This window comes from Sinocyclocheilus anshuiensis, unplaced genomic scaffold, assembly GCF_001515605.1.
Source record: "Sinocyclocheilus anshuiensis isolate Anshui unplaced genomic scaffold, SAMN03320099.WGS_v1.1 scaffold1851, whole genome shotgun sequence".
Classification (NCBI taxonomy): domain Eukaryota; kingdom Metazoa; phylum Chordata; class Actinopteri; order Cypriniformes; family Cyprinidae; genus Sinocyclocheilus; species Sinocyclocheilus anshuiensis.
Genome location: NW_015548302.1, coordinates 137481 through 152949, shown reverse-complemented (window position 1 = coordinate 152949; position 15469 = coordinate 137481). Strand labels below are relative to the sequence as shown.

Here is a 15469-nt window from a genome sequence, read left to right as displayed (position 1 = left end):
CATTTTAGTCTAATGTTACTCTACCAGGATCAGGAAACAGTCCTCCATAAAATGTGCTGGACACATCTGAATATTTGGGTTGAAATGTTCTGGAACAGTGTTGTAAATACAACTTAACCACTGATTTCTAGCTGAGTCCTCTTTTGGAAGGCTAAACAAAGTAGTTTCACTTTCACAACGAAACAGCGTCACACACGGTGGGCTAGAGTGAGCGGAGGCCGGAGGCCTAGAGTGAGCAGAAGCCGGGGGCTAGAGTGAGGAACGGCTGGCGGGATGAGTGAGCGGCAGCCGGTGGGCTTGAGAACGGCGCAGCAGGCGGGCTTGCGGCAACCACATGTGACGACCCCGGGCCTTCTTTCTTTGCGTGAACATTTGGGCGGCGTTATGCAAATCTTCCCAGATAGTGACGTAGACATGTTGGGGGCGTGTTAGAACGAGCCGTTTTAGGTAGGTGTGGCTGACTCTTATAACTTTTATAAAGAATATCTCTTTGGATTTGAGACTTTAGTCTTTGCAACTTTACAGATCTTCTTTATGCACCAAGAGCTTGTAACACTCCAAAGAGAAAGGAAAAATTGAAATCGCATCATATGACCCCTTTAAGTAATTCAGTTATTTTATTGCCAAAAGAGACTATTGGCACAAACCGCTTGTTTAGGTTTAGCTGGTAACCAGCTTCATAGGCAGCCAAGATGACCACCCTAATTATGAAGTTCTGTGTAAATAATCTGTATTTAAACATTGAGGGCATTAATTTGTTATAAAAAAGGGAAAAAAATAAAATTTTAAAAGATCAAATTGAATCATCTTGTATAGTCTTTATTGTTAAAATGTAAAAACATTTGAATAGAACATATCTATTGTTATTATTATTACTACTAATTTGTTATTGTTTTATTATCTGTTTATTATTGTTTTTATTATTATCTATTCTTATTTTATTATTACACGTACACATTTATTTATTTTTATTATTATGAATTTATTATTACCCTCATTATTGTCTATTTAATCTTCATTTTGCCATAAAAATAGGCATAGAAACTGGAATAATTTTTCCTCCCTCATCTTCTAGCTATCCGGTACTGTGATCGCTGCCAGGTCATCAAGCCAGACAGGTGTCATCATTGTTCTGCATGTGACGTGTAAGTTACTGTAGTGTCTCATGAATAGTTCTTTTGACATTTTGCTTTCACGTTTCGTTTGTGTCATTTTAGCTACTCAGTACACCATATTTTTTGGTCTTTTTTGAATGGGCTTTAAACTCAGTGCTTGTTCTTGTTACTGACAGGTGTGTTCTAAAGATGGATCATCACTGTCCATGGTGAGTGAGATGCAGGTTGTTGGCACCAACATTTAATTAGTTGAAAATAAATGTGAAGAACACCCTGCTAACTCTATCTCTCTTTCTCTCAATATTCTACAGGGTGAATAACTGTGTGGGTTTCTCCAACTACAAGTTCTTCATCCTGTTCCTGACTTACTCGCTTGGTTACTGCTTATTCATCGCAGCCTCTGTCCTCCAGTACTTCATAAAGTTCTGGACAGTGAGTAGATCCCCCACCTTTCATCATACTCATTTGTGGAAAATGTTTGTAAACATTTTCATTGCCATATTGTGTCATACGAAGGTAGGTCATTATGAGGATAGATATGGGATTTCAGCAGGTTCCTGTCTGCATTTCCTCCATGTGCTAGTCATGCATCAGTTTATGTCTTGTCCACTCTGCCACCCTCATACATGCTGTCCTTTCCATTTCATGTGTTTGTTTAGACTACCATTCAAAAGTCAGTAAGATTTATTTGAAATAAAATCATGAATGCTTTTATTCAGCAGTGATGTAATAAATTAAGCAACAGTGACAGTGATATAAAAGATTTCAAATAAATGCTGTTCTTTTTAGCTTTATACTCCTTAAAGAAAATCCTGGAAAACATGTATAATGTATTCCACAAAAATATTAAGCAACACAACTTTTCAACATTGATAAAAATGAGAAGTGTTTCTTGAAATTCTTCAGCGTATTAGAATGATTTCTAAAGGATCATGTGACACTGAAGACTGGAGTAATGATGCTGAAAATTCAGCTTTGCCATCACAGGAATAAATTACATTTTAAAATATATTAAAATAGAATATTTAACAATAGTACTTTTTTTATCGAATTAATGCAACCTTGAGCAAAAGAGACGTCTTTCAAACATTAAAAAAAACCTTACCGACCTCAAACTTTTGAACAGTAGTGTACATGTTTCGACAAGCACTTGTTTGCTGTTGTAATCCCCTCTTGCCCGTGTCTCTCTGCATCCGAAGCTTTTGCTCTCCCGCTGTGCTCTTCCTGTGTCTAACAGTCTGTCTCTGTTTGCACTAAGCTTTGCCGGAGGAAATCAGCAGAGAATTGTCCAAAGGTAACCCCTCACAGTGTTTAGAAAACGTGTCTGTTAGTGCAGTGAGTTACATTGATTGTTTTTTGTCGCCTTAACCCTGTGACCCTTAACATTCCTGTCAAGTTGTGTCAGAGTGACCTGTTGCCCATGTCTTGTTGGTTGTTGATCTTTGTCTCACAGCTCTCCTTTCTCTCTCTCCCCCCTCTCTCAGAGTGACCTGCCAGAGTCTCACGCCAAATTCCATGTCTTGTTTCTCTTTTTTGTGGCGGCCATGTTCTGCATCAGCATTCTTTCACTCTTCACTTACCACTTGTGGCTTGTGGGAAAAAACAGGTCCACCATAGGTAACACACCTGACCATATTCACTTCTCTGTATCTTTGTCTACGTGTGCTGTATAGATAGATTCATGTTTCTAACAAAGCTGTAATGCCTCTAGACAACTTGCTCACTATTGTTACCATAGCAACATCAGTAGACTTGCTGTGCACAGGCTAAACCTTGTTCAGATTATTTTGGTAAACTGGTCATTCAGATTTCCTTGTGTTGACCAGATCAGTCCAGCAGTCTTTGAAGCAGTTCCCTGCTTGTTTTTCCATCAGGCCCTGTCATTTTATTTTGAAAAAGCATAAATCCACTCAGTCAGCTTCAGTTCCAAGAGCTCATGATTTCATGTTGTGGTTTGCCATGCATCTACACTACCATTCAAAAGTTTGGGGTCAGTAAGATGTTTTTAAATGATTTTGAAAAGGTCTCCTATGCTCACCAAGAGTGCATTTAAAATACAGTAAAACTTAAATAGTGTGAAATATTATTTTTAATTACAATACCTATTTACTGTTTGAATATATTTTAAAATGTAATATTTATATAATGGCAAAGCTGGATTTTCAGCATCATTACTACAGTCTTCAGTGTCACATGAATCTTCAGAAATCATTCTAATATACTGATTTTGGTACTCAAGAAATGTTTTTATTAATGTTGAAAACAGTTGTGCTGATGAATATTTTTGTGGAAACCATGACACATTTTTAATATTCTTTGATCACTAGAAGGTTCAAATAAACAGCATTTATTGGATGTTGAAGTTTTTGTAACGTTATTAGTGTCTTTACTGTCACTTTTGGTAAATTTAATACAGCCTTTCTGAATAAAAGTAGTTAAAACATGCAAAAAACAAACAAACGACTGAACCCAAACTTTTAAAAAGGTAGTAGCGTATGCATTTTAACCCACTTCTGTATTGTTATTTATGTTCAGAAGCGTTCAGAGCCGCGGTCTTCAGAAATGGCCCTGATAAAAATGGATTTTCCCTGGGCTTCAGCAAGAACATTGCTCAGGTGTTTGGGGACCAGAAGCTGTACTGGCTACTTCCTGTCTTTACCAGGTGAGTCTAAATATTAACTTGTTTTCATTAGTGCGGCTTACTAAGGCCATATTTTGCTTCATACTTGGGGTTAATGCTTTTGAAAACCCAAAATATTACAATTTGGTGGGGTTTTTTTACACTACAGTGCAATCAAACAGTGACACACAAACAAAAAAAAAAGTATGTATTTTTAAAGAAATTAATTAATACATTTATTTAGCAAGGATATATTACATCGGTACATTGGTCAAAATGCATTTAGCACAAAGGTTTCTCTTGAATCTTGGAAAAAAAAGTATTGCGTGTTCCACAAATATGTTAAGCATGTGACTAGGGATGTTCATTTTAACCGTTAACCAACCGTAAGAATTTTGACCGATTAATACAATCAGTTAAACGGTTTAAAAAGTCATTTATTAATTTTTTTCCCAGTAATTTATCAAAATATTGAAAAAGGTTTGCTGCTTGGTTAAAATACGCTACGCGTATAAAAATTTGTTTTTTAGAGAAAAAACATAAGTCGCGTATAAGTCGCAATATTATGTTTTTCTCCGCTCGCAGAAGCGCTGCAGGTGCGTGATGTGATATGATGACAATGTGAATCCTCATGTTCTGTTTGCTGCTTTTTGCGCATGTAAAATTAATCCCCGGGTAACAAATGTTAGTATTTTTAACGGGTCACAGACACTTATCCTTTAATTTAAATAAATAATTTATTAAATTCTAATTTAAAATAATCTTGTCGGTTATCGGTTAACGAGCGTCGGTTAGGAAAAATAACCGAAATGAACATCCCTCCATGTGACACTGAAGACTGGAGTAATGGCTACTGAAAATCCAGCCTTGCCACTACTGGAATAAATTACATTCAAAAATATATTAAAATAGAAAACAATTATTTAAAATTTTAATAATATTTCACGATATTACTGTTTTTAAAATTAGATAAAGTATCCATTAAAAGATACATTTAGATATTTTTTTCTGCTGTAGTCAAGGAGATGGCTTTTCTTTTCCTACACGGCTGGTTACTGTTGATCCAGAGCAGCCCACTGAATGTCTCCAGCCTGGCGGGTTGGATAAAGGGTGAGGAGCCATTTCTTCTTTCACTATTGGGTGGGCACTAATCAAAACCAGATGAATAGCAGTAACTCTCAATGTGGTTCTTTCCCTCAGTGCTGTAGAAGGGTCTGCTGAGCAAACCACCCCTCTCAGTGAGTCCCAAAACCGTCTGTTAGGCAACGATTACCACATTGAAGAAGATCACAAAGAGACCGACATCTTAAAGTCTGGTAGGTTACATATTTTGCAGCATTCTAGCAAGGAATGAGAGAAAAAAGTTCTAAGAATAACATCAACTTGCCTTTCAGATGAAAGTGAGGCCATCACTATCTCCATTGAGAGCGAGTCATAGCCAGGTAAGGTGATTTCACACTAAGCACAGTTTGTATATGCAATATATACACTACGGTTCAAAAGTTTTAAGGTCAGTAAGATGATTTCTGAAGGATCATGTGACAATGAAGACTTGAGTAATGAAGGAATAAATGATTAAAGAGTTTACACAATAAATGCACCCTTGATACAAAAAATACACAAACTTTTGAACGTAGTTACGATGCCATTTCTTTCAATAGGACTAAAGCTGGTGAGGAGTGAATCCTCAGTGGTCTCGTGCCTTTGACTCCCAGTATTGGGGACTGTTGAGGAGAATCATAGCCATCAAAGCTGATGCCTTAAACAGCTCTTTTTCTCTGAAAGCTCCTGAACACTTTCCTTTGCCCATCACTTCTGGAGTGTCCCAAATCTGTCCTCACATCTGTAGAAATGCTCCCAGTCCCCGTTCAACTATAGTAGCTGCACTCTTTTAACAAAGAGATTTGCACGCATGTCTTTTACATCCATTGTTTTTGTACAGCAAACCGTTTTGTTGCTCAGGCCTTCACGAGACATGCAGATTTCATGTGCATGTGAATTGATACAGGCGCTAGAAATTTCGAAACTGCTCTCCAAGTGTTTACAAGGAAATGCACCACATCTGGTACCAACTGCTGTTTACTGGAGGGAAAGATGGGAAATGTTTTATTTTCTGGATCCATACCAAGTCAACGGTGTGACTGAGCTCATCTGGAGTGTTGATGGCTCCAGAGTTAATGGACACCTAAGAGTGCAAGGTGCTCATTCGCACTTTTACGTTATGGAATATTATACTATTTTTATTAATTTTTTTTTACTTCATTAACATTTTTCTAATATATCGACATTCTAATTTATTGAGATGCACCTGTATACACACACACACACACATGTTCACAAAGTGCAACGGAGTGTGTCCAGGCAGAGGAAAAATGCCTGCAAATGACTGAATTCCTTTTTTGTGTATTCTTAAGCTGCTCCACTTATGGTGACTTTTATTGTTTTGTTTTTTGTCATCATCGTGAGATGATTCTGGTGTGAAATGTTGTGCACATTTTACGTATGCCAAATAAAGGGCTTAATACCAGAGTTCTGAACTCTACAGGACTGTTTACAAAATGTCAGTAATACCTCTCTGCTCATGCAGTGTAGCCAGTGTCATCTTGGAAACCAATTTGAAATCTTTGTAGGTTCCTCCTGCAGTATCAGAGCTGGCCAGCAGGCGGCATTTACACTGCTTGATATTGTATTACGCGGTGCGGTCAATGGTCTTTGGTATTGTACCACCAGACTTTATTAGTCTCAGTCCTCGATTAAATTATGTTTTTACCATTTTTCCCTTTATATTTTATACATTAGCATTGTGAATAGCTCTATAGATTCAGAGTACTTATTTTTAAGCCATTTTGCAAAGCGGTTAAATGTTCTTTTTGTGTATTTATATTTGTCACAAGTTATTATTTGTATACTTTGGTCCAGTGTGGAATAATAATTATGCCCGTAAGCTGTGACTGTAGCCTGAGCTTATGTGGAACTGATGTGTGGAAATCCAGATGTGTTTATGTACTACAAAGTGAACTGCGGTGATTGCTTCATTTGTGTTCTGACTTTTCTAAAGAAATGCCTTGACAAATCAAGACATATGTGCAAGTGCGCATCTGAGTGTTGCTGTTCTGGAGTGTTTGTTGTAAATGAGGGTGAACCAAGTAAATTAACCAGTAAAAAGAGACAAAATATCTCCATACAGAAAAACGAAGGAGTCTTTCATGAATTTAGATAGACAGATGAGTTTTATTTATACACCTACAGCATTTGATGGCAAACTTCAATGTCTCAGATCTGACTTTGAATGGCTTGTAAGTATTACCAGATGGGTTTTATTGTTCTTTAAAACATCTTTGACTGTTTATGTGCTGAGTAAAATCTCAGTTTATCACTTTTACTATCAGTGACCATATTTTTGACTTTCAGCACATTAATGAAGATTGCTGGTGTTTACAAAAATTGCAGGAAGTAATTTTGTATGTGAAATGTTGTAGCTGTTTTTGTGGTGTTAAGGAATGCATATATTGGTAAAGAAACCTTTTTGTATGAATTATAAATTACACAGCCTTTATAATATTGTACATATTTTCTTTTTTTTTTTTTGGCCATTCATTACATTTTATACTTTATTAATAAGGAAAAAGTAAACATGAAGCCATAATGAAATTATTATAGAAGATTTGGTGTTGGGTGTCCTTGTATCATTTTCTTTATTTCTGTTATAATCAAATAAAAAATGGAAACCTTGTGCTTTAATGCATGTCAAGAACAGTTACTTATTTGATCTACTTATGTGTAAGTCTGGAGGTTAGTTTTTTTATTACATCTTTTAAAATGCATATGTTACAGATAATGTAAAAACAAAGACATATTTTTTGTGAATTAAGTACATGCTGATATGTAACAAACAATAAATGTCTTTTTTATAAATAAAAAACTGCAACAGTTATACTTTGTCTCTTTCTCACACACACACACTCTCTCTCTCTCTCGCTGTGTGTGTGTGTGTGTGTGTGTGTGTCGTAAATGAGCAGTTGATGAATCACTTTTCTGAGAATAGAGTATTGAAGTGGAGATCGCTAAACTGCAAGCTAACCGCTGTTTTCAGAAAGCAAGCGCGTTTATCCACAGTGGAGAGAGCGCGTACACATGGTTGCCAAGTTGACAAAGATAAGTAGCACACTTAGCAGATATTTCCGTATTGCGCAAGTGGGAAGCTCCGTTTCAGGGATTACGTCTCTTTATATCAGGCAACCCAGTTGTGTGTGTACACATGAGTTTTTCAAGGGCTGTTCTTTACCCTGAACTCTTTCCAGCTCATTAGCACTGAGGCCATTCAACTCTTGCAAATCACAAGTTCAGCATGTTAAACATACTTTTCTCATACTCCTTTAACAATCTTTGTCAAAATGTGTATATTTGTCAGTCTTGTGAACTTTGGTCTGTCTTAAGTTGTAACCTAAACCCTCCCAGTTACTGTTCTTGCGTGTTTAACACACGTGTTTTGAAGTCTCAGTTTTTCTGTCAATTGCATATAGCTTGGCCAACATTCTATCTATTCATCCCTTCTCTGAACCGATTTAACGGTAGTTTCATTAGAAATACAAGAAGAAACAAATGTGGAAACCAAAAATTCCACAATTCTTACTATTTTTATTTTTTTATACACTGACGTGTATAGTGACTACTATAAACACGATTGTATTATACAATAGTATGTCTTCTTTACGTTATCCTTAACTCCTGCCTATCCTCTACTTTACCGAATCATTTTATAGCATTCGGGAGTTGTTTGTTCTAAAGCGTGACTATGTGTGAGTGTGACGCTATTGCGCAGGCGCAGTGTAGTCGGATGAAAGCATTTTCATTGGTCAGTGAGCCATTAATATTTACCCCTTGCATGTGCGGCCCCTTTAACAAGTGAAGGGATTCCTCTACACACCAAGTCTAGAAAACACCAGCCTGCTTTCCTCTCTGTTTATTAGTTTCATGCATGCTGAAACTAACCTGTGGTGAGGACAGTGGGGTTTTCACGGATTACAGTTTGCTCTGGATCTCGTAAATAAACGCTGAGTGTCAAGATGGAAATGTCCAATTTCACACTTTTTGATCCGCGATGCAGGGCAGAGGCTCCGTTCTCTATTGATGTTATTATGCGTAAGTATCTTTAATTTGTTAGGCTATTTCTACAGAAAGTTGTTCCCTAATGTTAATTTCCGTGAAACTTGTGTTTAAAACAGCAGTCAAAACATAAAGTTGCTCTTACTGTAGAATCTTTGTTGTTATTAATGTAGATGCGTAAAAAATATGAAAAACTTTTCCATTGTAATAGCACAATCCTGCTGTAGTAAATAGTATTATCTGACGATTTCCTACAATCTAAATACAAAACATAAAACATTCGTTTTCATATTAGGCTATCTAATTAATGTAGTTATGTAAATAACAGTCTCCAAATTGGGATAAATTACTGTGGTCATATTTAAATTTTTGATGGCCACACCATTCATTTTTCAGGTAAAAGCATTGCTTGATAAATGGATGGCCATGTGTTTTATATCTTCCTGACTACCAGGAAAAAACAGTTTTGTCATGTCATTACATTGTTTAGAGCATAAGAAAATTTTTTTTAAATAAAATGCTATTCATATGTTATGCCATGTCCTCTGTAGAAGACACCGGGACTTTAAAAAGTCCTGTTTTTTAAGAAGTAAAAAGACATGAAAAGGCAAAAACAGTGGGATTTTTGTTTTAATCACAAATCAATTTTAATTTTTTATACCAAACTTTATATAAAGACGATTCTCAACTATGTTATGAAAGATATTTTTAAAAACCATTTTTCTTTATGCAAAATGTGTGTAAAATGGCCATAAACAAGTTTTTCCATTATATACACAATGTATCTATAAACTGTATCTAATTTGCATATTAATGTATTTTTGGGGCAAAATAGAATGAACAAATAAGTGCAATAATGGGAGTAATAATTAGCCAGATTTGCATAATAATATCTAATATTTAATAGGAATATTGATACATAATTTTTTCTCTATTCATTTGTTGTGTCTCCCAAAATGTGCAATAAACATGCTTTAAGTCCTGGTGTCCTCTACAGTGGACATGTATGAAATCGACATCTTGTTTCATAACAGAAGGTCATATTTTGATTTGAAACCCCATAACATTTTCCTGAGATGTCGATTTATGACAAACAATTTGAAAATTAGTCAGATTTAAATGATAATTACAAAATATTATCATATTACCATAAGGGTGTTACACTTGATCACTAAATTAATGTCAGCCATTTTTAAAGACCAAGGAGAGGGAGTGGTCATGGTGAAACATCCAATCATTTGGTATCTCTGGAAAGCCCTGAATGTGCTCTGTACAGGACATCCAGACTTAAAACTGTGACATGTAACATCTCAGAGAAATCACTAAAACTTAATGTCCTCTAGAGAGGACAAAACTCCATAGCTGGTAGTCAGGAGGATATATGGTCATAGAAAAACTCATAAAGAAATGATGAAAGCAATAGTTAATATCTTACGCTGCTTCCCACACATTGTTGATAAGAAATGATTGTCCTGTGGTTCAGTGCTCTTGAACTTGAGTTTGCATACATGATAATGTTGAATGGCACTAATGTGGATTCTTTCCAGGTTGTCACCCTCAACTGTAGTGGACTATATGTGTGTCAAACCGCATTCTTGTTTTAACAGTTCTCACCTTTACTCAAACTCACAGTAGAGGGTGGGATGAGAGTAACATGCGTGATTGTAAACGTAAAGGTTGATTTGTCCTCAGATGAACTGTGTACATGCATAATGACGTGTTAGGCAGATGGGCTCTTGTTAAAACGACTTACAAGAAAGTGCATGTACTGTGATTGACGAAGGCTTTAGAAGGGCAGCTGGGAAATGAAGTTAGGAAATATCACATCAGTGAACAATGAAACACCGGACATCTGGTTTGTGTAAAACTACACACCAGCACAATGTGTCAAACATAAAGTATCATTAAAATAACATTGATACTAAATGATGTAATCTCAAATGGCTTCAGCATGCATGGGCTGGTATGGATTCACGTCCCACACACAGCACAACATATGGGTTTGCAAGGTTGTGAAACCATTTTTCCTGACATTCTCAATTTAACACTGACTAGATTTTTCTAGCGTTCTTCTTTCTGACTGGAAACACATGGATAGTGATTTATAAGGTTTCAAAAGGATATGATGCTTTTAAAAGAATCTAGAATGTTATAACTTTCTTACCTCTATAAATCTAGAATTGTCCTTTTATTCCACGTAATATGCCTTTAACTGTTTATTTCAGTGTTTTCATTGTTCGAAAATGAGTTAAATAATGTGATTACTAACCTTAAGGGATGACTAAGCTTAATCATCTATCATTATTTGTACATTTTCCACTACTAAAAAAGGCATTAAGCAGTGGTATATTAGTATTATTTACTATTATAGTATGTATTCATATATTGAATTAGCTTTTATACTTTATATTTTAAAGATTTATTTATTACACCATTTACAGTAATTTGACATTTGATGGCTACACCATAATTATTCAGATCAAAGCATAGATTGATAAATGGATAGCATACTGTGTTTATATGATATATATATATATATATGTATATATACATTTTTTTTATTTTTTATTATTATTATTGTTTTAATTGGTCCAAAAATAGTTTACATTTTTTACATAATTTTCATTTTATTATTTATATATATATATATATCGCATAGATGTGACTATTAGAAGTCAAAGTTATAGCTCCCCCAACTGTCAGCAGGAAGTGTGTCATATATATATATATATAAATATATATAAAACAACTCTTGCGTTAGGATAATGCTAAAAAAGTATAGACAATGCTGTAGCCATGTGGATCTTCTGATGGTGGTGTTTGTGTTTTTCAGAGCTGGATATCTTTGGCATTGTCCTCTTCTCTGTGCTGACTTTAATGGCCACGGTGTCCATGCTGGTTTTCATCGAAGAATGCATCTACATCTATAAGAAAGTACCTCCAAATAAGAAAAGTGTAATCATCTGGGTAACCGGAGCAGCACCGGTGAGTTCTGTCAGTTGAACATTTGTCCTTTTTATCTGCTCTATTATTCATCATGTTATCATTTAAGTTCCCTCCCTGCCTTCAGGTATTTTACAATCTATTATTTTAAAAGGTTAAATACTTTTAATAATTCATCACTCCTAATTAGAACTGACATGTCAGATATGAGCTTTATCTGTATCCCACCCAGACGGAAACTGAGGCAATGGTACGGTTAGTCATTTCTAGAGCATTACTGCCTGGATGAGTGATTATGAGTCTCAAGTTCATCTTCTTCTAAGGCATTATATTTATCTTTATCTTTTTCAGGTCATTGCTATCATGTCTTGTTTGGGCATGTGGGTTCCAAGGGCCACAATGTTCACTGATATGACATCAGCCACGTGAGTTCACTCTTAACACTACTTTTCCAGAGTGTGGAATGGAATGCATGGAAAAATTAAGTATAAATTATGCATTAAATGTAATTCAGTAGCAGTCAAACATTGTTTTCACTCTTCAAAAATTACTTTCTGTCCCAGATATTTTCCAGTGTACAGAACTTTGAAAGAAATTGTGGGTGTATGTGCAACCGTGACACAAATGAACACATTTCTGACTTAATTGGCAGATACTTTGCAATTGTGGTCTTCAAATTCCTGATTCTCATGATTGAAGAGGTTGGAGGAGACAATGTGTTTCTCAGGCGCTCAGAGAATAAGTCATTTAAGATCAACACGGGACCTTGCTGCTGCTGCTGTCCGTGTCTGCCAAACGTCCCCATCACACGGTAAGCAAACCTTAAAGTGTGCTTGTCACATGCCATCAGAGCCAAGAAGATTTGACTTCTGCAGAAATCACTGCCATAATGCTAGCCTGTTGTTGCTATGAAGCTCAAACAATCAAAATAGCCAACCCTCTAATATCTACCAGGGGACCAGGGGCCTCAGCAGATATCCAAGGTGGACAATAGGCCTTAGTCAGAGTAGTGCCATATTTAATTTTTTTCACAGGAATGATGGATAAAATATGGTGCATTCAGTGGATTGTACTGTTGTTTAACAACATACCGATTGTTCAGCCGATGAAAGAAAACTTTCAATGCACAAAAACCCCATAGAGAGGTATGAAAGTTATGAGTCCTCACAGCCTTATTTTTCCATCTTAAATTCATTATATATTTAATTATGAAACAAATACAATTTTAGCTGTAAAGCAGCTCTAAAAAGGCAGTAGTGTAAATATTCAACTCGGTTTAGTTAAAAAATAATGCAAAGTTCCTCAAATTATGAAACAAGCTTAATTCAGTCAGAAGCAGCTCTATAGAAGAGCAATGTTGCCATTATTCAGCTCAAGTCAGTTCAAAGGATCCAAGATTCCATCAGGTGACATTGATGGAGAACACATAAAAAAACCTTGAGAGAAGCCAGGTTCAGTCAGGGGCCAGTTTGCCTCTGACCAAATGAACATCCTGAACAGCAGCCTGTGTAGAAATAAACAAATCGCTCTTATTAACTAAATTGCACCTGCATATTACTAATAAACATTCTGAAACTGACATCTTTGCCATTAATGGCCCATATCTTTGACTGGATGTCGACAGGATGAGTGCACCTCTGGCCATTCAACTCTTCTGCAAACATGAGGTCTTTATCATGCTTAGTGCGTAACCTAAAATGGGCACCTCAGGGCCATTGCACCCTTTGCTATCTGGAAGGAGCAGTTTGTGTCTCCTAGGAAGCATTAGCTTTATATCAGTGTTATGTAAGACTTCCATTATCAAACTCCACACAAACTGTTGAATGTGATACCTGTGTGTGGGCTCGTGGAAAAACGAAATCTGAAAAACGAAACCAAAATAGTTGAATTTTCTTCAATTACTGTGCTTTTCTTTTTCAGACGATCTCTGTTCATGCTGAAACTGGGGTCCTACCAGTTTGTGCTGTTAAAATTGGTCTTAACCATTCTTTCTATAGTCCTCTGGTCGAATGGCAACTTCAGAGTGGCTGATGTAAGTATAGACTGTGCAAATATTTTAATACCTAATTTTATTGAGAAAGACAAGAGTGCAGAATGTCTCTTTCTCTGGTCTTTAGGTTTCAGCCAATGGAGCATCCATATGGATAAACTCCTTTATAGGCGTTCTCACCATTATCGCCCTTTGGCCTGTTGCGATCATGTTCATGCATGTGCGAGAGGCATTGCTCACCCTTAAAATGGTCCCTAAATATGCCATGTATCAGGTTTGTGTGTTTTTTGTACTTATTACTTGCAGTTTTAGAGCATACTTGGTGTTTAGTATTGCTGGAATGAGAGTTACCAGTGATTCAACCGCTGTATCTGCCCGTAGTTGGTGCTGATTCTCAGCCAGCTGCAAACTGCTATCATCAACATACTGGCAATGAATGGGACTATTGCCTGTGCGCCACCCTACACATCCCAGTCCCGTGGAAACTGTGAGTATCATCGTGTGGCAGAATGTAACATAACAAATCCTGTTAAATTATCATAGAGCACAGGACTTAAAGGGATAGTTCATCTGAAATTTAAAGTTCTGTCATTATTGTTATCCCTGTACAAGTTTCTACTTTCTTTTGTGAAATACAAAAAGTGAAGTTTAGCAGAATGAGCTGCTGTCTTCCATATAATGAAAGTGGATGGGGACTATCAGTTGTCAACCTTTAAAAAGCAGCATAAAAGTAATCATTTTGTGTTACACCAAATTGTTCTACTGAAGAAAGAAAGTCATACAGTTTTCAAAAGACATGAGGCAACAATATTTTATTTTTGGGGTGAACTGTCCCTTTAAATCTTGCATAATTTCCCTACACCCGCTTAAGTAGTCTGTCAGACTTTAATGGTTCCTTAAAACACCCTCAATTTCTTTTCACAGTAATGAGTCAGCAGCTATTGATCGTGGAGATGTTCATCATCACGCTAGTGACCCGCGTTTTATATAGACGTCAGTATGACCCCATACCAGATCTGGATGATAGTGTTGAGGAGACAAAGACTGTCCTCACCTCAAAGAGAGCCGTAGATAATGCCTGAGAAGAACAGACTGTTGCGTGTGATTGAGATTTTGTTATATTTTTGCGGCTGGTTTGTTGAAATTGAACAAATGATGGTCATTAGCTTTGTATTTTCTATATGTATGTACATGCTAGTATCTAAAAATTCCACTGTAGAGTCAACCATGGCTTTGAGGGCCCCGATATTGGTGTTTATACTTTGTATTGGGTGCATCAATCTGGGGAATCAGGACTACAAAGCTTTAGTTGATCTTGTGAGTCATGGTGCACATTCCCGATGAAGTGAGATAAAGTCATTGCTATGGCTTGATGGTAGGCTGCATAAAAGACTTTTGGAATTGTATAAAGGTCAGAATACATTATGTTGCTAAATTGAATGCTGATATATTACCATTTGTACTGTCAAATCTGTCACTTCCTTCTGTTGAATACAGATTTTTCCAGTAATCATGTCATTTGTTTGATGTTGTTATTGATGTTGTAACTATTAAAAAATAGGTAATTGAAATAAAGGTGAAATAAAGTAAAATCAAATTTTAAAATTTATTTAATTTTAAAAATAAAATTAACTAATCTTAAAATGTAACTGAAAATATAATAATAAAAGCTAACTCAAAATATTAATTACAGCT

At 36.0% G+C, this 15469-nt stretch overlaps 1 protein-coding gene and 1 pseudogene across 1 annotated transcript; both read left to right on the top strand.

The window, feature by feature from the left end:
• LOC107656156 (probable palmitoyltransferase ZDHHC20) overlaps positions 1 to 6017 on the top strand; it is an 8963-nt pseudogene extending 2946 nt beyond the window's left edge.
• A 2630-nt stretch (positions 6018 to 8647) lies between these two features.
• On the top strand, positions 8648 to 15284 carry LOC107656162 (organic solute transporter subunit alpha-like). Its single transcript, XM_016443895.1, has 8 exons — positions 8648 to 8877; positions 11675 to 11826; positions 12136 to 12209; positions 12437 to 12595; positions 13705 to 13816; positions 13902 to 14048; positions 14156 to 14261; positions 14699 to 15284. Exons 1-8 carry the CDS (start codon positions 8802 to 8804, stop codon positions 14854 to 14856), a joined length of 984 nt encoding a protein of 327 aa, XP_016299381.1. The 5' UTR covers positions 8648 to 8801; the 3' UTR covers positions 14857 to 15284.
• The last annotated feature ends 185 nt before the right edge of the window (positions 15285 to 15469 follow it).

What these genes read in the sequence shown, in the direction of transcription:
- LOC107656162 (XM_016443895.1), top strand. Translation starts at nt 8,802, where the DNA reads ATGGAAATGTCCAATTTCACACTTTTTGATCCGCGATGCAGGGCAGAG. An exon ending in CTCTATTGATGTTATTATGC is followed by an intron (nt 8,878 to 11,674) that starts GTAAGTATCTTT and finishes TGTGTTTTTCAG; the next exon opens with AGCTGGATATCTTTGGCATT. An exon ending in ATCCCAGTCCCGTGGAAACT is followed by an intron (nt 14,262 to 14,698) that starts GTGAGTATCATC and finishes TTCTTTTCACAG; the next exon opens with TAATGAGTCAGCAGCTATTG.